Source organism: Rhipicephalus sanguineus, chromosome 3 (assembly GCF_013339695.2).
Source record: "Rhipicephalus sanguineus isolate Rsan-2018 chromosome 3, BIME_Rsan_1.4, whole genome shotgun sequence".
Classification (NCBI taxonomy): domain Eukaryota; kingdom Metazoa; phylum Arthropoda; class Arachnida; order Ixodida; family Ixodidae; genus Rhipicephalus; species Rhipicephalus sanguineus.
In genome coordinates this window covers 174,069,311-174,091,486 of record NC_051178.1, presented here as the reverse complement: position 1 = coordinate 174,091,486, position 22,176 = coordinate 174,069,311, and the positions used below count along the sequence as shown (strand labels likewise).

The following is a 22,176-nucleotide window of genomic DNA, read 5'->3' as shown; positions in this document are numbered from 1 at the left end:
TGGCGGTGTTATCTCTAGACAAAGCTGGAACATTCGCGTGCGGCGCGCAATCTTAACAACCGACCTACTACAATCGCGACGCTTCTAGAACACTACTTCGCGGACAGCGTCGAGCGTTGATAACCGTCCCTGCCGGTCAAACCCGAATACATCAAAACAAGACAAGAAGTGGGCGTGGCATTGCCCCCTCTGAAAAAAAAAGCATCGTCCCGATGCTTGTGAAAGAACATAGAAGAGAAAAAAAAACAAAACAAGTGCATACACAAATAAAAACAAAGGAAAAAAAATAGAGTCCCCAGGCTCGCTAACGCGCAAAAAACGGCTTAAGGCGCACGACATGGACGACTTCAGGTCGCGCACGGCGCCGCTGAGAGTTCGTAATGCCGTCAGGGACAACCTCATAGTCGAGTGCGCCGAGGCGTCGAAGTACCCTGTACGGTCCGAAGTATCGTCGAAGCTTCTCACTAAGTCCTCGTAGGCGTATTGGCGTCCATACCCATACACGGTCACCGGGTTGGTATTCCATGTGGCGTCGTCGAAGGTTGTAGCGGCGGCTGTCAGTCGTCTGCTGGTTCTTTATCCGTAGGCGGGCGAGCTGTCGTGCTTCTTCGGCGCGCTGTAGGTAGGTGGTCACGTCGATGTTTTCCTCGTCGGTCACGTTTGGTAGCATGGCGTCAAGCGTCGTTGCCGGGCTCCGTCCGTAGACCAACTTGTATGGCGTCATCTGCGTCGTTTCCTGTACGGCCGTGTTGTACGCGAAGGTCACGTACGGAAGGATGGCGTCCCACGTCTTGTGTTCGACGTCGACGTACATCGCCAGCATGTCGGCGATGGTCTTATTTAGACGCTCGGTGAGGCCGTTGGTCTGTGGGTGTTACGCGGTGGTGCGGCGGTGGCCTGTGTGACTGTATCCCAAGATCGCCTGAGTTAGGTCAGCCGTAAACGCCGTACCTCTGTCGGTGATGAGAACCTCTGGGGCGCCGTGTCGAAGGACGATGCTCTCAACGAAGAACTTGGCTACCTCAGCGGCACTGCCTTTGGGCAGGGCTTTTGTTTCGGCGTAGCGGGTGAGGTAGTCGGTGGCCACGACGATCCATTTATTTCCACAAGTCGACGTTGGGAACGGCCCCAGGAGGTCCATCCCGATCTGCTGGAATGGTCGCCGAGGAGGCTCGATCGGCTGAAGGAAGCCTGCTGGTCTTGTGGGCGGTGTCTTTCGTCGCTGACAGTCTCGGCACGTCCTTACGTAGCGAGTGACGTCGGCGGCAAGGCGCGGCCAGTAGTACTTTTCCTGTACTCGTGCGAGCGTGCGGGAAAGTCCGAGGTGTCCAGCCGTCGGGTCGTCGTGCAGGGCATGCAGAATTTCTGGTCGCAGTCCTGAAGGTATAACGACAAGGTAGCTGGCTCGGGCAGGAGAGAAGTTCTTCTTTACGAGGACGTTGTTTTTCAAGGAAAATGATGCCAACCCTCGCCTGAATACTTTTGGGACAACGATGGTTCTGCCCTCCAGGTATTCAACTAGACTCTTCAGCTCCGGGTCGGCTCTCTGTTGTTCGGCTAAATCGTCGGTACTTATGGCTCCCAAGAAGCTGTCATCATCGTGGTCGTTGGTCGGTGGTGGGTCGACGGGGGCACGAGACAAGCAGTCGGCGTCGGAGTGTTTCTTTCCGGATTTGTAAACGACGGTAATGTCGAATTCTTTAAGTCGTAGGCTCCACCGTGCGAGCCGACCTGAAGGGTCCTTCAAGTTGGCTAGCCAACACAATGCATGGTGGTCGCTCACAACTTTGAAGGGCCTGCCGTAGAGGTAGGGGCGAAACTTGGATGTAGCCCAGATGATCGCTAGGCACTCCTTTTCCGTTGTGGAATAGTTCGTTTCTGCCTTTGATAGCGACCGGCTAGCATAACTGATGACCCTTTCCTGCCCGGCAGTCTTCTGCACAAAGACTGCGCCGAGTCCTACGCTGCTTGCGTCGGTGTGGATTTCCGTATCGGCGTATTCATCGAAATGCGCTAGTATCGGAGGCATCTGAAGGCGTCGTTTCAGTTCTTCAAATGCTTCGATTTGCGCCGTTTCCCACTTGAATGGCACGTCGGTCTTCGTGAGGTGAGTTAGCGGCTCGGCGATGCGTGAAAATTCCTTGACGAAGCGCCTGTAGTAGGCGCACAAGCCGAGAAAACGGCGCACGGATTTGGTGTCGCTGGGTGGCGGGAAGGCAGCGATGGCAGCTGTTTTCCGCGGGTCTGGACGAACACCATCCCTGCTGATAACGTGACCCAAAAACAAGAGCTCCTCGTACGCGAAGCGGCACTTTTCAGGCTTCAAAGTGAGGCCGGAGGTCTTGATTGTTTCAAGTACAGCTTCAAGGCGCCGGAGGTGTTCGTCGAAGCTTGAGGCAAACACAACGACGTCGTCCAAGTACACGAGGCACGTCTGCCACTTCAAGCCAGCCAGCACTGTGTCCATAACACGTTGGAATGTCGCAGGTGCCGAACAAAGACCGAAGGGCATGACCTTGAACTCGAAGAGGCCGTCTGGTGTTATAAAGGCCGTCTTTTCTCGGTCTCTCTCGTCGACTTCGATTTGCCAGTAGCCGGTCTTGAGGTCCATCGACGAAAAGTACTTCGCGTTGTGGAGTCGATCCAGGGCGTCGTCTATCCGTGGAAGAGGGTACACGTCCTTCTTCGTGATTTTGTTCAGGCGACGATAATCGACGCAGAAACGTAGGGTTCCATCCTTCTTCCTCACTAACACTACGGGAGACGCCCACGGACTCTTGGACGGCCGTCGATCAACTGACAAGCGATCAAGCGCGTCGGCTTTTATACAAGCGCTATCGAACTTTCCAGCAATATCGCTGGTGGCGGTGTTATCTCTAGACAAAGCTGGAACATTCACGTGCGGGGCGCAATCTTAACAAACCGACCTACTACAATCGCGACGCTTCTAGAACACTACTTCGCGGACAGCGTCGAGCGTTGATAACCATCCCTGCCGGTCAAACCCGAATACATCAAAACAAGACAAGAAGTGGGCGTGGCAATATAACGAAATGGAGAGTTGAATGTGTCCAAATTCAAGTGTGCAAATTAAGAGCTGTCGCTGACAGTCGAAGTCACATTATTCTTGGCGCTTTATTTTTATGTTCCGTTGGTGCGCTTTTATGGTAGCTATAGTCCTTATTGGTCGGCCGTCTTCCCAGTAAAGCATAGAACGACGGTCTCACTACACGTATATTGCTCAAATTTATCAAGCAAGCGAGACTGGTAGCGCTAAAACAGAAAGTGCCAATAGGCAGAAAGTCACAGAGACCATAGGCATGCGCAGAGTTCCCCTTTGGGGGGGGGGGGGATTTCATCGCACCCCCCCCCCCCCGGTTGACTCTGAAGGAAAACATGCTTTACAATGGAAAAACTGGAAGAAAAAAATGAAAATAAAACGATGACGTGCTTGTCACAATGGCCACTCTGGATTTCCTGAAGATGGGAATTATTAACAGTTCTTGGAATGCAACATCAGGGCCTTCCGCCGCCATTATCGTCAAAAACCTGCTTGGCCATATCTCAGTAAACATATGGGGTAGACTTTGTGCCCTCACCCCCCGTGCTCACGCCTACGACAGACGCGAAAGAAAGCGTACCATATGAACATCACTTACGAACTTCGTGTTCTCGTCCGTTGTCTGTTCGCATTGGAGCTTCCACCCTGTAATAATATGTCTAGTTGTGAGCAAAAGCTAAATAGCCAAAAAGTGAATGTCAATCAATCAATCAATCAATCAATCAATCAATCAATCAATCAATCAATCAATCAATCAATCAATCAATCAATCAATCAATCAATCAATCAATCAATCAATCAATCAATCAATCAATCAAAACTATCACATGATGGAATCTGGTTCTGGTTTTGTAGTGCTGTTTGGAGCAGATCGTCTTTCCTAAGAGCAGGAATTAAGATCAGCTAATGAGGTTAGCATCTAAGTAACGGATGTGACGAAATTGTCAATACATTTATTTTTCGATTGCTGCTTACCACTTTATTTTGCTTGAAATAATAAACTCACCACATCTTTTGCCCACGCAGCGATGGAAGTTGATTTCAAGAATAACGTTTCCCTGAAAAGGAAAGCAGTAAAAAAGTGTTTTACGTCCACCAGTACTTTTTACGGAACTGCATGCAGTCGGCTTTCCACCTTCATGCCTATGACAGAAGATAAGATATTTACACAATATCACAAGAGGCGTGTCACGCGCAAACAAACAAGTTGGTTCCGAGCGTGAAGTCTAGTAGGGATCAGTGGAACGGTCCATGTGTCCGCCCTTGTAAGTCAGGAGCGTGACCCGGACGATGACCTGTTTCTCTGAGTTGGCGAAGGCGCGCTATAACTGTAGGCCCCACTACAAGCTTATTTACTTCAAAATTATCTTCTAGCCCTCCCTTTCCTGCCTTGAAGAAGGTTTGACATATACGTATACCTCCTTTATGAAGTTTACGCGGCAGCTGTGCCGGCTGGAGGGTCCATGTACTTTTAACAGCGGGGCTGTTTCAGCCGAGCGTTAGTCCGTCCGTCGTGGACAAAAATTCTCGCGGAGCGATGACGTCACCTCGCGTTGCCTAGCAACCCCTGGCGAATCTGTGCATAACTTCGCACTCGCTGCACTATCTCTCTATCTTGCCCTTGCGTGGCAAGGCCGGCTACTTGGCTCAAGAAAGCTCCGCGTATACCTTAGACTAGTGCCGCAAGGCTCTGCGGATGATCAGCGGAGCTGATTGGCACCTAGCTGGTCGTGGCCCGAAGTTGAGCACTACTGGCTACCACCCGGCAACGCTGCACTCGTCTCCGATGCGGGGGCACCTACCGAGACTGAAGGCTGGTTTAAGAGTGATAGAGTGGATTGAGACTTGGCGAGTCTGGGCATCTCCTCGCAACACTTGGCAACACTTAGCAAAACTTAGCAATGCCTAGCACAACTTGGCAAAAACTTGGCAAAACCTCGAAATACCAGGACCAGCTAGGTGCCGATCATCTCCGCTGTGTCTTTAGCCTTGTGCCACTAGTGCAAGCTACGCCCATCCTTTTTTTCGTGTTTTTTTTATGGCGCACTGCTAATATCTTGATTCGGACACAACTTACGTCCGTATCCACGAAATGATGTCAAAGCTGAGCGTATACCAGCTTGAATATGAATTGCCCCAACCCCCTGGTTGCCTTTCACTATGGCGCACGCATCTCTGATGATTTCTTTCCCACTCTCTCGCGCGCCACCCTTCTCTATGCACTAGTCCTTCCCAGCGCCGAAGACGCCACGCTCTTGCACGCTTTCCTTCGTTATCACATCGCATCGTTCGTTCGCGGGGCACGGTAGGATGTTATTGCACTTAGACTTTATGTGGAACATTACGGCGACGACGACAAAAATTTCGCTTATGGTGTTTCTATAATTGCTATCGTAATAAAATATAATGCCTTTGTCAGTTGAAGACGATCGGAACCTACGCAATATGAAAGCAAGCAAATTTCGCGGCTGAGATGGCCTGCGGGATCAATTCTCATGAACATGCGTATATCATTCACCAAATCTAAGCAGCGAATACAGCTTGGAAGGTAATTTAAATGAATTTTGAAGTTCCCGTGCCCGATCTAGCGCTATACGCCGCACCTTGCGACATTGATATCATAGAAACCGACTTGAAGGGGACCTCAATGCTTCCGCGACGTCACCACTGCGGCCGAGCTCCGATATGCCCAGCTGAATCATTGCATCATATTGGCCGCTGCGGTTTTGTCACGATTGCTCCAGCAGGCAACTATTCGGTGGCTGCTCAAAAGTCCGTGCCCACGGCGAACGAGCCTCAAGAAAGTACCACCAGGTGACGGTGACACGAGGAGGGCAACGACATCGCGCTGCACATGCCACGTGCGAAATACCATGCTGGCAGCGCGGAAGTGTCACAGTTCTGTGTGCTGTTTCACACGCTAGAATGCGTTGGTTGAACATGGTGGCTTGTCATTCTCGGAGCTCTCCCAAATCGAAACTGAGACTGATCGGTAGTAAACAGACTGTAATTATCTGTCGCGCGCTGCAACAAGCGATATGGGCCGTGTTATGACTAATAGACCTCCAGCAACATTTTGCAGCAAAAATAAAAATAATAAAATAAAATAAAATAAAAAACGCCACACCAAATTTTCATTCAGTAACCCTTTAATGCTGATGACATATCCTGTAGATATACATGTGTCGTGATAAAAAAAAAGGAGCGTGAACAAAAAGCAGGCCTAAACGTGATAAAAGAAGGTAGGCATGTAGACACGGACACAAGAGAAGTGATCAAGACAACACGAAGGCTGTGTGGTCTTTTCTATTGTGCCCGTGCAGTAGCGTAGGCAAGTTTGTTTCGGTGGGGCGGGGGGGGGGGGGCGGAAGTACCTTCTTGATCTGAAGTGGGGGCTGGGCAGGCAAATGTGGTCGAGTGTCAGTTTGAGCTCTATATCCCATGGCAGAAAAAAACATTCGGAGGGGGGGGGGACGTGTTCGGCGTGCCACCCCCTGGCTACCGCACTGTGCCCGTGTGTGTGGCAAGCCTACCTTCTTTCATCATGAATCCGCACCAACTAGCTTCACTTTCTGCCGTTCGAAGCCCTAAACATTCTTCAGTCATAGTCACTAGGCAAGAGCGAGAAACTTCAGTATTTTATGTGCAAAAGCAAGATGGATGACGAGCAATTAAAGAAAAGAAAACGGAGGCGAAACGAAGCACAGACGATTTGCATGGGCCTTTTCTATGAGGAGTTAGTAATAAGAAACTCACACACAAGCTTGCGGGCAATTGCATTCTAGTTGCCCCAGCTCATAATGGCGTCTGACGCGGTCGACGCAGTACAAAGTCTCTGTAAAATAAGAACAACGTACTTGTTAAGAATATACTGAACGTGTTTCCTCAGAAAGTTGGCCTTTGAGCTTGCATTAGTCATCATCGAAGCAGCTGGAGTATAAACGTAAATCAGCCCACTTCTGTGGCACCGTATAGAGTATAAGGCCACCGTTTGGCACTGCACAAGACACTATAGCGAGGACACTGGTCCTCTACTTCTCTTATGGCTCGGTTTTCTCATCCACAAATAAATGATTAAAAAAGAGTCTTAACTGAGAAAAAAAAATCACTTCAGAATGTTCACCATGCGTAATATTCCTAATTGCAACAACAAAACGAGCGGTAAGTCATAAATTAATTGCGACCTTCTGTTAACCGCATCTTGATACGTATTCGCGGCTTCCACCATGACAATCAACGACATGTCAAGAATGCCGCGGTGACTGCCCCCGAAAGGCTACATGTGCATATGAGCTGTATAACGAACCATTCCGAATTTTCCACGTTTTCCTTTTCCCCTCTATGTATTTACTCACCTCGCTACGCTACGCTGCTTCCAAGTGCCAGAACTTTGGGCCGTGATGCTGTTCGTGAGATACAAAGTTCCGCATTCTGTGGCGCTCCGTCTAAACGGTGCGCGACGAGGGTCTAGGAAGTGTCGGGGTTAATAGCTCCACCGTAACTTACTTTAGCGCACACTGACACACGGACACAGAAAAGAAGGGTACACCACAAGCGCTTTTTTCACGGGCATGCGTGGAGCTACTAATAGCTCCACGCATGCCCATTTTCCACGTTCTAATATTTGACCGGCGTTGATGTTGTGAGCCGTCTATTTATCTCCACACCTACCGGTCTTGCCCTTTTCGTGCACGTGGAGCGCGACAGAGGGGTGCCGTATGACCAGAACATTTTTTCATTCACGTTTGTTTTGAGCTATGTAAGAGAAGCCGGGATGCATGGAGACCAGGTAGTTCGAGGAGCTTATGCACGGCATTCTGATGAAACGCCTCTTTTATCTCCTTTTTAAAAAAAATATCAGCCTCATGTTGGAATATATACTCACCGTTGTTGTTGAGTACGTCGCAGACGTTGTAGCTGTTGTAGGACGGAGCGGGCATGAAGCTCGACTCACAGCTGCAGTTTTTCAGCACGGCTCCTTGCTGGCACAGCTTGAGGCAGAGCTGCGAATACACGTGTTGTATACGGACCGCGTCAAGTGACTTATATTAGCTGCGCGGCAGATACGCGAATGCCCGTTTCACATGGTCAGATGAATCCTGCTATGCGAATACTTCGTGTGGGATGTTATATGCGAGAGCATATATGTAAAATTTCGTCAAATACATCTTGAAAACTATTTTTACCACTGGCTTTTTAACTCTGGCGCACTCAAGCACAGTTGATAACTGGAAATTCGTACTTATAGCCAGAGGCGCAGCTTTTTGTCCTTGCCGGAAAGGGGATAGGATGTTTGGGAGACGCCGTTCCAGTTGCTCCCCCCCTCACCCCCCCCCCCCCGCCTCGGCCCGAGGTATTCCTGGAATTTCGAAATTGTAATTGCGAAGCTTATTCATAACTCAGTTCTTATGCACGAGCAGTAATTACTCATGGTGCATTCCAGCAGTTTACATGTCCAGCACGTGATGCATTCGGTAATTGGAGCTACCTAAGGTATCCCCCCCCCCCGTGTTCAAGTTCAGGAAGAAAGCGGGGAAAGGGGTGGGGGGCGGGAACCTACGCGAACAACATTGCGAACCGTCATAAAAGCAATCCTGCGTTACCTAAGAGATGCTAGAATCTAACTGTTCTCCGTGTGACGTCGTACTTATCAGAGGGACATCGACATTTCGTGTAACTATGTGGCGCCTTGTTTTGCTCTCATCGATTACATCATGCATTTCACTCCTCTTCAGTGCAGCGTAGCCAAGAGAGATGTATTTGCGCTTATCTTTCTTCCTTTTCTCTGTCAAGAAAGAGTGGATAAGACCGCCTCACCACATCCAATGAAAACTGCTCGCACTTTGTTTTCATCTGCGCACGGACCACTTTGTCACTACCTCATGCATGGGAGCGCTTTCATAGGTGAATAAATCGAAGTGAATAAATTGAGGTGAATCAACTGTGGTGAATAAAGGCAAGCATGCCCTGCAAGATGAATGAGTGAGAACGTACTGCCCTGCTGTAGACTTTTCCCAGCGATGCATTGGGTTGGAGGCTGTTTGGAGGCCAAGTCGGCACGCAGTTAGATGGGTAGGGGGCTTTAAGGCGATGTATGCTATTCTGGAAGTGAAAGTGACAGAGAATAATACAGTGACCAACGTACACAGTTTAAAAAATTCATATAGATACGCCTAAACTTGATTTGTGCTAACAAACGATGAATGGAGAGAAATTTTTTGCAGGCACACCTACGGCCTTGCGCCATCGTAAGAGTTAAATTACAGCTGCGGGTAAGAATCATACACGGTAAGTCTCCAACAACAACAACAACAACAACAACAACAACAACAACAACAACAACAACAACAACAACAACAACAACAACAACAACAACAACAACAACAACAACAACAACAACAACAACAACAACAACAACAACAACAACAACAACCATGATACCTGCTCTTCATCATTGTGTGCGTATGTGACGCCACACCATTGGATGCCGCAGATATAAATGGTTCGACTTGGAGAGTGTAGAACTTACCACGGTGACACCAACGTAGGTTGTCTGTCCAGGGGCTACGAAAATGCCGTCGGTAGCTTCTTCGGGATCGTGCCCCTGCTTGTGTATCATCACCATGTAGCCGGCTTCGGGTGTGATGGGAAGGTATTCATACTGCTCCACTGCGATAAGCAACTCCAGACCTACAACAGAGATAGATTCCAAGCTCCTTGCTTCGTTGCACAGATAGCAGGCCTCTGTTGAAAGCTGTGCGGCGGCAGTAAGCCAGTCGAGAGATCGTGCATGCTGAAGCAAGTCAGTAAGTCACGCAAGTCAGCGATTTAAAAGCACGATTGTGTGAGCGCGAGGCAAACCGTACATGTACAATGATAGAGTTATGCATCTTGGAGTCGGTAACATGTGGTTTTTATAAGCTAATGTCTCAGGCTTAAAACCTCTGATGTTGTTTTGTATCACCTTGTTCCGGCCTTCCAAGTCTCCGATAGCGAAATACTGGTTCATCGTTGCTGTTGCAATGAAAGCAGAAGCAATTCCCGTATCTGGAACTGAAGACGAGGGTGAACATCCTGCACGAAAAGGAAACAAAAGATCGCCGTTTAAATGCGTGGACCTAATACAATTAATCCTGTAGAAACGTTGGCTTCAGCGACTTTTCCTGTTCAACTAATTTTTATCAGAATGAAACAATGAAATTTTCGCTGTCACAAAGAAATGGGCAAGCCTTGTGTTTCTTTGGTGTTTGCAGGAACATTTTTGCACTAATAAATGCCGTTCTATATGCTGTGATTGAGTACATGTGCTTTGTTTCTATCCTTCCCTCTTCGTTTCTTTCTAGTCTCTTCCCTTCTTCAGTCATCATCAGCATGAACAGGCTGATGATGACGACAGGCTGAAATATAGGAGAGGGCACTCCAGTGCAGGGTAGCAAATCGGGTGTTTATTCCAGTTGACTTCCCTGCCTTTTGCTTTTCTTTCATCTTCCTTGTGTGTGTGTGTGTGCTTCCCCTCTCCCTATTTCTCCCTTTCTTTCTTGCTACCTATAACTTTCAAACTCCTCCATCCTTTTCCCCAGCGTAGGGTAACATACTAGTTTTTCTAGACTGTTTAACATCCCTGCCTTTCCTCTCTCTCCTGCTCCTTCCTTCCTCCATTTCTCCTCTCCTTCTCTTACGAAGCCGTATGTGCGACAGTTTTTACATCGGGGCCATTTCGAATCGCGGTCTCGCAAGAACAGCGTTACCAACCTGTCTAAGTCGCATTTGATTCCTTGAATGCTGCAGGTCCTTAGTAGATCGGGCAGTTGGTGGCCCAGCGTCTTCGCGAGTTCCGGCTCAGTCCGCTGCTTTGTTGCCAGCCACATGACGAACTGTTCGAGCTGGCCTTCGTCCTCGCCTCGCGTCTGTTGGAAACCAGTAAAACAATGTCGACTTACAGGCACCAAGAGTCAGTGCGAGCGTCGGCGAACTATACGTCGAACAGCGCGGCCTTCCAGCAGAACGAGACACATTTCTTTATTGGCTGCTTGGTTGTGTAAAACTATTCAATACACAATACACCACTGAGTAAGCGCGTGCAAGCAATAAGTAGTACAAGGAGGAAAAACGCAAGACAAAGGCGTTCAGGAATAGTTGTTGAGAGAAACAGTGACTTGATTTGCACTGTGCGGCGATAGATACGACTACCGAGCGACTTTTTTGTGCCTGATTTATGCACAACCTCTCATAAAAACAGAACATACTGCGGCGTTTTTACACAGTGCGCATGTGAGACATCTTTTCATAGAGTTAACTTAAGAGAATACCTAACCATTCTTCTATAAGTATGCAGTGCGGAAGATGACTGATTGAGTAAAGTAACTTTAATGCGTATCACTATTTTGCATTCAACAAACACAGGATAGAACATTACGTGTTAAAATCTTGACAGAAAACTTTATAACGAGTCTTACGAACGATATGAGTTTTCTGTTCAACCCTTTCTCGAAAGAAGTAATTTCTTTCACCTATTTGTGTGTAGATTGATGTGGATGTTCATGGAAGGTAAAACTTATGATGTACTCGAGAGTAGCAAACGTCGCATTATGTAAGCTCCATGCTATTATCGCTGCTTTAGCGCGACAGTAAGTTCAATCTTACTATTGTTGGCTGGTTCATAAATTATTACCTTCAAAAATATTCATACGCGTTACTCATTTCCTCATATCTAGTTTTCCACGAGGGCTTTTTTCTCTTGATAGAAAGGTCCGCAGTACGCCGGCGTCTATTTAATGCCAAACTGAACGTCGTGAACATTGTTACTCAGGCATTATGCTTATAAATGTCTCCAAAGTTTGAGTGACTTCGTGGCTGTGGGCCGCCAGCAGTGTATTATCAGGCTGACACTAGTGAACAATTTTTCCTCCTCGCAAACCTTTCAAAAAGCTATGCGTATTCCTGCCTGCAGTTGTTTTAAGCTTGGGCATCATCATCATCAGCCTGTCTACGCCCACTGCAGGGCAAAGGCCTCTCCTATGTTCCGCCAATCAACCCGGTCCTGTGCTTTCTGCTGCCACGTTATACCTACAAACTTCTTAATTTCATCTACCCACCTAATTTTCTGTCTCCCCCTCACGCGTTTGCCATCTCTTGGAATCCAGTCACTTACCCTTAATGACCACCGGTTATCCTGCCGACGTGCTACGTGCCCGGCCCATATCCATTTCTTCTTCTTGATTTCAACTATGATGTCCTTAACCCCCATAGGCGTGCGCACAGGGGGGGCAGGGGGGGCGGCCGCCCCTAAGAACATAAGAGGGGGGCGCAAAATTTGCCCCATACATTGATCTCCCCTAGTCATCTAAGAGGGGGGGGGGGCGCAAAAACTGCCTCGTACATTGACTTACAAGGGGGGGGGGTCGCTGCGATGAACCTTCGCCCCCCCTGATGGTGAACCCTGCGCACGCCTATGTTAACCCCCGTTTGTTCCCTGACCCACTCTGCTCTCTTCCTGTCTCTTAAGGTTACACCTATCATTTTTTTTTCCATCGCTCGCTGCGTCGTCCTCAATTTAAGTTGAACCCTCTTTGTAAGTCTCCAGGTTTCTGCTCCGTAGGTAAGTACCGGTAAGATGCAGCTGTTATATACCTTCCTCTTGAGGGATAGTGGTAAATTATCATTCATGATTTGATAATGCTTGCCGAATGAGCCCCATCCCATCCTTATTCTTCTAGTTATGTCAGTTTCATGGTTTGGCTCCGCGGTTACTACCTGTCCTAAGTAGACGTACTCCTTTACAACTTCCAGTGTCTCGCCAGCTATCGCAAAGCGCTGTTCTCTGCCAAGGTTGTTCCACATTACTTTAGTTTTATGCATATTAATTTTCAGGCCTACTCTTCTACTTTCCGTATCCAGTTCAGTAATCATGAGCTGTAATTCGTCTCCCGCGTTACTCATCAATGCAATGTCATCAGCGAATCGCAGGTTACTGAGATACTCTCCATTAACTCTTATCCCTAATTCTTCCCAATCTAGGGCCCTGAAAACCTCCTGTAAACACGCGGTGAATAACATTGGAGAGATCGTGTCTCCCTGCCGTACGCCCTTCTTTATTGGGATTCTCTTTATTGGGCAAAAACATTATCGTTAAATGTGCCAGTTTGCGAGTTGCAAGGTTACAATCTCTAGCCACTCTTACCACAGTCATCTCAGCCGTCTTGTTGCAGAGGAACTCCTGCAGCGTGTAGTCGAGGTCCGTCTCTTGTCCGCACAACAGGCTCTTTCGCACGGGATTCAGGTTGCACAACGTCACGGCCGGAAACTCCACATTGTTGACGTCCTCCAGGCGTATGTTCACAGTGAGCGGGTACTGGAAGTACTCGTGCATCAGTTCGTACAGGTTGCTCAGAGCCACCGAGCCGAGGCCGACGAAGGCCACGAACCAGATGATGATGCGAAACGGGTTCCGAGCTTGCGCCATCTGGATGAACCCTGGAACCGTGGACTGCGAGTACAGGCCTCGAGCCGTCAGGCAACAGTTGGCCGTGGCCTCCTGCACACCCGAACGAGCTGACGTGGCCTTGTCCCTGAAGAAGGATCCGCGCCTTCTGCTCAGCAGCTGCTGATGTAGCTGGCTTCGCGGTTGTTGCGCCTGCCGAAGGCGGCTCAAGTCGATCACCGAAGGTGGGGTCGGTTTGAAGTGCCTGCGGTTGTTGCCGAAGAAGTTCGTGGCGCCGCGTCGCCACTCGCCCAGTTGCCGTAGGTACGACTCCATCTGGGCGACACCCAGTACACGTTCCCGAGACAGAACGGTACTTGACGCCAACACTGGAGGAACGAGGTATACGGTCGTCGCCTTCTCCTTTGAAAGGCCAGTTTAACGCAAATAAGCCGCCGCAGGGATAGTCCAGCCGAGAGAGCCCGTGCGGTATCAGTTGATTATATAGTGATTGCCATTGACGTTTTCCTCGTGGGATGCTGTCTCGATGCGGAGGCATGCAGGCCCTCTCTCACCGCAGCTCCAGAAACCTGTGTCTTGCGAACTGCAACAGAGCTCAGCCATTTATCTTGGCCTTCAGCAGAGCTGAGCACTTTCGCGGACCAGTGGCCGCACCAGTGGTCCGGTAGGTCTCTTCGTTAACTTGTTTTCGTTATTTTCATATTGCACTACAAACTAAAAGCTAGTTATAGTCGATTCCTCGAACATGGAACGCTTGGAAGCTATCGGGTTCTCATGGAGTAAATGAATGAACAAGCCCGAAAGTGCCGAATTCCAGAAGACGTCGTCGATAGTCCAGCAGGCGACCCGTGCACTACCAGCACCGCCGACCAGAGCTGCCTTGATCGTTGGCGAGCACCCTTCTCGCACTGAGTGCCACGTGTAAGCTCGCAACTCATATCGCTGTGCAATGCGAAGGTCGCGCGGCAGGCTGAATACATCGATTCCAAAACCTCAGTAGGTCATTGAGCACGACTATTGATGCACTAAGTAGGCAGGCTCGACGGGAAATGGATTCACAGGAAGCACAGCGTAAGCGATGTTGGCTAACGGGTCACTCCCGAATCCTCGTAGACCGGAAGGCGCTTGAAAGCATGTCTGCGCGGTCATTGCTTCGTGATCCGCGTCATTAGCCGTGAAAGCGTTCTAGCGATGTTTCTGGAAGTTTCTGGATTTCGCCTATTTCATTTTATTTTTTCAAGAAAATGTCAAGGAGCACGAAACCAGATGGCCTTTGCATTACCTGCAGTGTTTCCGATTTTTTGTTCACGTTTTTGAGTTTTTTTAATTCTCTCATAGAATAACGATAAACTTAAGTGCCTTGGAACATAACTACGAGGTGTGTTCGAAAAGTATAGAACTTTTGGCCAGCCTACACATATTTCTTCATCAAAAGGTACGAAACCCTAATCCCTATGAAAGTAGTCACCTCGGCAATGCACAAGCCTCTCCCAGCGCTCCCGCCATTGTTGGAAACACTTCTTGAATGCATTTTTTTTCGAAAGTGTGATCAGCCGGACCATCACATTCTCATAATGTCTCCTCTTAGCTCGAATTGGTTTCGTTTCAGTGGAATTTTCAGCTTGGGAAACAATCAGATGTGTAGAATCAGCTGCAATCAGATGTGTAGAATGGGTGGATGCGTTATCACAACAGATTCTGTCACATGCACCGCACCGCATCACGAAAAATTTAATGAGCTGATCCAATGCTTACCCTTCTCTCGTTCGCAAGCTCTCAAACTGTGAGAAGACGAAACTTTATGACGAAATTCGGCGCTTCTGCGATTGCATTTTCATTTCGGCTTGTTGAGGGTCTGCCTGAACGCGCTTCGCTGTCCACTGATGTTCGTTTATCCTAAAAGTGGTTGTGCCAGTCCTCTATCCGAGAGGTGCTCACGGCATCGTCACTGAAAGCGTCTTGAATATTGGAATGATTTCCGCATGGGTAACGCCAGGCATTTGAAAAAATCTCATTCAACATTGCTGCTCATGTTGTTCCGTCATTTTACAACTTACCGGATTCCGACATGCGCTCACTACACGTCCCCAGTCATAAGCCGTCTGCTAGAAAGTGACGCTGTCTGCGGGCGTAAAAAAATTCACGCATGCGCATGAATGTCCCCTCGATTTTCTTACCGAAGGAAACTTCCCGCACTTTCATTGCCTTACGTGGGCAAAAAGGCTCGATACTTTTTGAACAGATTTCGTATTGTATTTATAGTATTTGATTGACGCACGGAAAATTTATTTTCGATGTGAAGCGCTTTCACTGCGTTGAAACTTGATGCGGATGCAAAATTGGCGGATATTCGCGGATGCAAAATTGCCATAGATTCGTTGCACTATATGAACAGAGAAACGCCATGCATAGACGGCAGGTAGAAAAGTTAACAGCAAGGGCTTCTCATCGACCATTCTCGCTTGCAGTATCTCTGGGTTCCTGATCCCAGAAAACAGCACAGCGAGAAGCACTGAACGCCCTAGAACATTGCGCCGAAGACACTTGAATATCTCATGTGCGCTAGGTACAGTGCTGGGCAGTATCGAAGATACATGTATCTTAGATGCTATCTTAGATACTCTTTGGGTATCTTGTATTTGTATCGCGGTACGTCTTTCAAAACAAGTATCTGTATCTGTATTTCCGATACATCCGATAATGTATCGTGTATGTTAAGATACAAGATACTGCTATCGCAAAACAACCGCGCGAAACAATTATCGCTGAACAAAATCCTCTCTTCAAGCTGGTACTGGCGCCACTAGGCTATCTGAATAAAACTAAAGGCAGTGATGAAATTTTATCTTTCCGCCAGTGCCCTCCAGTGAGGGCAGAAGATGAGGTTTGCGCGTCCCTATTGGTGGAGCAGAATCACGTGGCAGCGCTCGCGCAGTCTCGACAGAAACAAGCGCGCGGACGTCTAAGCCCAGCCCACGTACCTTTTGTTTTCTTGGTTTTAGTTGCGCAAACGCTATGACACTTGCTCTTTACCACTGTCCTGCGCCGCGCACTCCAATGCGTGCGGCGTCTATCACTCAAATTCTGATGTTGCTATAGTGTCGTTATTGAAGATTCTTTTGCGTCTTGTTTCGTAACGAAATCTGATGCGCACAAGGATGGGGTTGCTTTGCGTCTCGTGGCTTTTACGTATCAGCGATTTGAAAGATCTCGTGGATGTAAGTTTGACTTACATGCAATGAGTTAACGTATATGCAAATAAGGTTCTAACAACTTTAGCACCACTGGTACTGGTGCTAGATATAATAGAGCAAACGTTTACCTAACAGAATATATATTGGCCTACCGTATTTTTTCTTCCTGCTGTCTTTATTCAAAGAATTTATGATATCATAATTTGAATGTTAGCACAAGTGCTTTCTTAGCTGTCCCTTTGCGTCCCATACATTACCTAGGTCTCTGTACTGTTTTTTGCGGTCTGGCCACTGTAGTGAGTCTTTTTGTAGCGGGCTACCAAAATAAGATCTCTGCTTCATTCTTTTGACTGTCTGCATTATTTCTACTCCTGTTTACACATTTACACGTTGCCGACGCGATTTTGAAAACAGAAGATATATAATTATGTGGGCGCGCCTTGAGTATACAATACAAAACATTCTGCTTACCGCTTAGTAAAATTGAGCTTTGTTATAACAATAGAAATTATTAGGAGCCATCTCAAAGATGTTAGGAAGGGGGTTCGAGAAACGTTGTTATACCGAATGCTCTGTTTTTCTGATGAGCGTCCTAACGAGCCGTTTGAGGCAATTGTCCATAGGCACTGAATTTTCTGTTGTCTCACCTTAACAGGTGAGTTGACGATACTTCATGCTTAATTGTCATTGCTCTTAAGGGCACCGTCTGCATCGTGTTTCTGTACTCATTCAATGTGAATGTTTGATACGGAACCGCCTCTGTAGTTTACTTATATTTGTTTTCCTGGTTTAGCCCTTCCTAAATTTTTTACTCTTCATAATCGCCACGTAATCGGAACTATAAGTGGAAATTGCGCGAATAGCGGCGGTATCCCGCGACGCTTTGTGCAACTATACAATACGCCTGAGACGTTTCTGGGTGTCACATGTTCTCTCGTTGAAGAAAAATTGTTAAAGGATTGCACTTTAGTGAACATATGAACAAAGAATCCTTTACGCCAGCAGATAAGTAGAATATGAAAATTCCTTGCAGTTTTACGTCCTCTACGTATACACCAGGCAGCAGGCAGACCCGTAGCCAGGAATTTTTTTCGGGGGAGAGGGGGTGGGGCACTTGCTGCAAACCTTGACATTTTGAGAAAAACACCTATTTTTATTACTTATTTTTGGTAAAAACATCTACTTCACCAAAATTTCGGGGGGGGGGGGGGGCTAGGCTTGGCTTACAGAATGATCTACATGGCCTACAGAATGATCTACATGAATCAATGAAACAAAATTGGTCACAGTTAAAAAATTTTCAAGCAGACATTTTCGTGCATAGGCGTTCGCTGCTACAATATATGTACTTATAAAAACAAATTTGCGAATGTATCGAAGTATCTTAAGATACAATTACCAAGTATCGTACCGGATACAATTATTACGGTAGTATCTTGTATCTGTACCTGCAATACTTCTTGCCTTAGTATCTTGTATCGTATCGCGATACAATTTCAAAGTATCTTTGCCCAGCCCTGGCTAGGTATACCGCGCTAGATGGGCTATGCAAGCGTAATCTGCTTCGATTTTTATTTAAATTAAAGTCAGGAAGGCCAAGGGATTCCGGTCAAATCTCAGAAGGCTGTTGTTTCTGTAACTCTGTTCCTTTTGTCCCTCATTCTCTTACACCCGATGTAGGGTAGCTAACCGGACTTTCGTCTGGTTGACATTCCTGCATTTCCTTTCCTTGCTCTCTCCTTCTGTCTTTGCGTCTATGTTATTTTATACGAGTCTTGGTGATGCTCCTTTTCGAGCGTATTGTGTGATGCAGCCAGCATTTGAGTTTCGTGTCTCGATGCGTGCATTGTATGTGATCTTTATATTTTCTGATACGTGCGCCTGCTCATTTCGGACCACACAGCGGACACGTGTGAGCATTTGAAACTCTGCGCGTGCGTACATGTCGGGGCTTCGTGGACTGTATACCTGTGTGCCCGTGAGAACGTCACATGTGTTTGGGTCATTCAACCTGCCGCTGGTGTCTAGACAGTTTTAAAGACGATAGTCTTTCTTGGGATACTTAAACGGAGAAATTTTGGTCTGTCTTTCTGTCTTTCTGTTTGTCGGCACGTCACTCGATTCAGCCACTCGGCCAAAGTTGAACCACTTGCCCAAGGGCCAGTCATCTTGAACGGCTGACTAGGTTCATACTTGTGTACATTGTCGATCAAAAAGCAAACGTTACGCATATCTGAGGCGCAACATCACTAGGTAAGTATGAGGTGGTGTGTTCCTTTAATAGAAAATGCATACATACTTAATTCTAAAGACCCTAGTTTCTTAAGCTGCGCTGAAAATGCGACTGCGCTGAAACTTGCCTTCCTCCGTGCCCTCTGCACGAGCTCATTGTTGTGCTACGGTTTCGGTTCTGTATTGCACTGTACGAATGCCATGGGGCGCCGCTCTGGCATTCCTGTTTTACCCAGGCGACGTGTAAATAGAAGAGTGTGTGGAGAGTACTCGTTGAGTGCGGACGTTTCTTCTGCTTCAGCGCTTCGCGCCAAACCGCGTGTTCGGGCTGGCTGGCGTCCCCGCCGGTCGTGTTGGTCACCGCCGGTCTTCGCCTGCTGCTGCGCCGGGACTACTAGCCCGCAACACAGCACTCATGTTTCCAGACGTATTGCCAGATGGCGTCCATATCTCACGCAGCGCCTCTTCTATCGTCTTTAGACGACATTTGCAGCGAAGCACTCAGATACGCGGCCAATTTTTTCATTTTGTGTACCTATTTCGCGGTTACCTTCAAGTGGCCATGCCATCTTCCTCAGTTCACTGCCATGTATGCGAAAGGGCGCTCAGCGATATACTTACGAAAACATGGCAGTGGCTGATTGAGACATTCTTACGAAAACACGACCGCCTGCGCTTGCGTTTCCCGCTGTCGCTATAGGAGGAAGCTCTAGGAAATCACGAAAAACGAAGGCCTCGGCGGCAGCGTCATGTACACGGGATAACATGGCTCGGACGTTATATAAATAAATAGATAAATAAATAAATCTCTCTCTCTCTCTCTCTCTATATATATATATATATATATATATATATATATATATATATATGATTCAGGTCATCTATAGCGTGCACGGCTTCATTTCGGAGTGCACGTCGACCATTACGCATCTTTAACATGAGAGAATGAGACTTACCTCGAGGTATACGTCCTAACTGTGTAATCGCGACTTGGGAAATGCATTTCGCTTTGAGTCGGGCGTCGCAGTCGTCGATCGTCTGCTCTGCACCGTTAACGTGATTGACGAGCCTTTCTCCTTCTATCAAGTTCGCTTTTCGGAAGTGCCAGTCAAGCTTGAAGATCCTTTTGAAGCCGCACTACAAGCGGTAGATTGTGAGACGCCGCAAGTGCACCGCGAGAGCTCTGCACGTGCACAAAAGCAAGCGGCAGCGCATTGGAGAGAAGGGAAAACGCGCGTTGCTGGCACCCAGTTTGTATTTTTATGCCAGAGATGGCGCTGCCTGTCAAGAGCAGCAGCGGCACTAAGTGATGCTTGGGGGGGGGGGGGGGGGATCGGAGATCTCTGTTCGTCCCGCGTTCGTTCTGGCGGTGTTGCGTCACAAAAGTGGGCGGTCCGCAGCTCTCTTCCGCCGAGAGGAAGAGGGCAGCCAATCATCAAGCGCTGAGCAGCGAGCTTTCCGGAAGTAGACGCGCATCGTTTGTCCTCGGCAAGGGGACCGTATATTTCGAAACGAAGTGTTTCTCGCCTTCTAATAAATACAGTTGCTATACGAAAAGACATTGTTTTTATTTTCAAGCTCAAACAGTTTCTGAAACAGCAATAGGTTTGAGCGCTGATATTTATTGGTGTCAGTTTTCTAACGTGCTCGCTATGTGAAGTCGCGCACGCGAAAAAAAAAAAAGAGAAAAGTAGCGGTTGGCGCAGTTTTTCAAGATGTCGTCCCACCGGAATGTCTGGCTTGGCTCCCGGGTGTCGAATCGTCAAAAGGAGCTTCTGCTGGCTTTTATAAAAGAGCACCCACAGATACCTACGCCGTCGTGCACACTGGGGCCTTCGTTCACGAGTGAGGACCGGGACGACACGTGGCAGTAGCTGGTAGCACTTTTGAACTAAGAAGTCCCTGCGCGTAAGACCACAGCCCAGTGGCAGGCCCGTTCATTTGGTTCGCACTGTTCGTTTCGAGAAGCGAAAGCGACGCCGCACTCGCTCAGGTCTTCAAACGCATCTCGCACCTCCAACCGCAAGAGAAGCACACGTCGCAAGCGCCATTTTCTCAAAATCAGCTGTTGCGGCAGCCGCAACCACCGCATGATGCCGTGCGAAGCCGTTTGTTCGCTCGAGAGAACGCGTGCGAACGGTCTCGCGCTCCGTTCGTTTGTAGCAGACGACATGCTCGTTATGACGCGGTATGACGTCACCAAAAAATAAAAGATCAAGCAAAAAGAAAAATGTCTACGCCCCTCAGAGACGTGGTTTTTTCCGGCTTCGGCCAATCGCGTACGCCGCCAGCATGGGTACAGAACGAACGGCGCAGAACAGAGATCTCCGATCACCCCACTCGTTATGCCGCGATATGACGTCACCAAAAAAGAAAAGATCAAGCAAAAAAAATAAATTGAGACACCCCCCGGCCTTGAGTGGCATCTCCCGCTTCAGCCACAATCAGCGCGCTTGTTCTTCCCCAGGAGAATGAACAAGCGGAACGAACAGATCTCCGATCGCCCCCTTGGAAAGCCTACATGTAATGGCGACAGTCACGGCAAAGCACGGGCTCTCAGCGCAAGCGGCGTCTTTCCAGGAGAAACCAAAGAGGGACGACCCATATATATATATATATATATATATATATATATATATATATATATATATATATATATATATATATATATATATATGATAGCCACGGAAAAGCGACACGAGAACGAACTGCGGGATTTTCTTTAGTTAAAAGGCGAGGGGGATGTAGGGAGAGAAGATAGCGGGGAGCCGAGCGTTCTTCCTACAGCCGTTCATTTGCATACGCGCGGCAGAAGTGATAGGACACTGTCAGGCGAACTGAGCCTTGTTCTTCGCTCTGTTGCTTCACCGTTTGCCTGGAGGAACGGTTGTAGTGCGCGAGCAGCTGCCGTAGCCTGACACAGCGACGATACACCATCGGAGGCCTCCCGCAGCAGGCTTCTCTGGCGAAGCAAGGGAAGCCTACTGCGCGAGATGTTCGATGCATGCCTGTTCTATTTTTGCCCAGAGTCTATGATTACTCATGGTGCCCATTCTACTCCTCCTAACATCTCCTGCCTTATCCCCTTCTCTTTACATGCGCTTTTTATGTAACCGTTCTTGCGTTTCTTGCTTTTTTCATGCACAGGCGCATTCTTTTCGCACAAGGAATAATAATTGATAAAAAACTGAATGAGTATGGCTTCTCTTAACATAGGAAATTGCAGAGACGAAAATTTCTAGGCTATG

At 47.9% G+C, this 22,176-nt stretch overlaps 1 protein-coding gene and 1 long non-coding RNA gene across 2 annotated transcripts; both read right to left on the bottom strand.

The window, feature by feature from the left end:
• Nucleotides 1-3,659: 3,659 nt before the first annotated feature.
• LOC119385174 (uncharacterized) lies at nucleotides 3,660-6,897 on the bottom strand. The gene is made up of 3 exons (XR_005182111.2): nucleotides 6,818-6,897; nucleotides 4,068-4,119; nucleotides 3,660-3,706 (listed from the first exon to the last, which is right to left on the bottom strand). It is a non-coding gene; the product is annotated as an uncharacterized LOC119385174 (long non-coding RNA).
• A 269-nt stretch (nucleotides 6,898-7,166) lies between these two features.
• LOC119386103 (FMRFamide-activated amiloride-sensitive sodium channel) lies at nucleotides 7,167-13,817 on the bottom strand. Its single transcript, XM_037653449.1, has 6 exons — nucleotides 13,242-13,817; nucleotides 10,814-10,968; nucleotides 10,026-10,135; nucleotides 9,591-9,751; nucleotides 7,947-8,064; nucleotides 7,167-7,198 (listed from the first exon to the last, which is right to left on the bottom strand). Exons 1-6 carry the CDS (start codon nucleotides 13,815-13,817, stop codon nucleotides 7,167-7,169), a joined length of 1,152 nt encoding a protein of 383 aa, XP_037509377.1.
• Nucleotides 13,818-22,176: the final 8,359 nt, after the last annotated feature.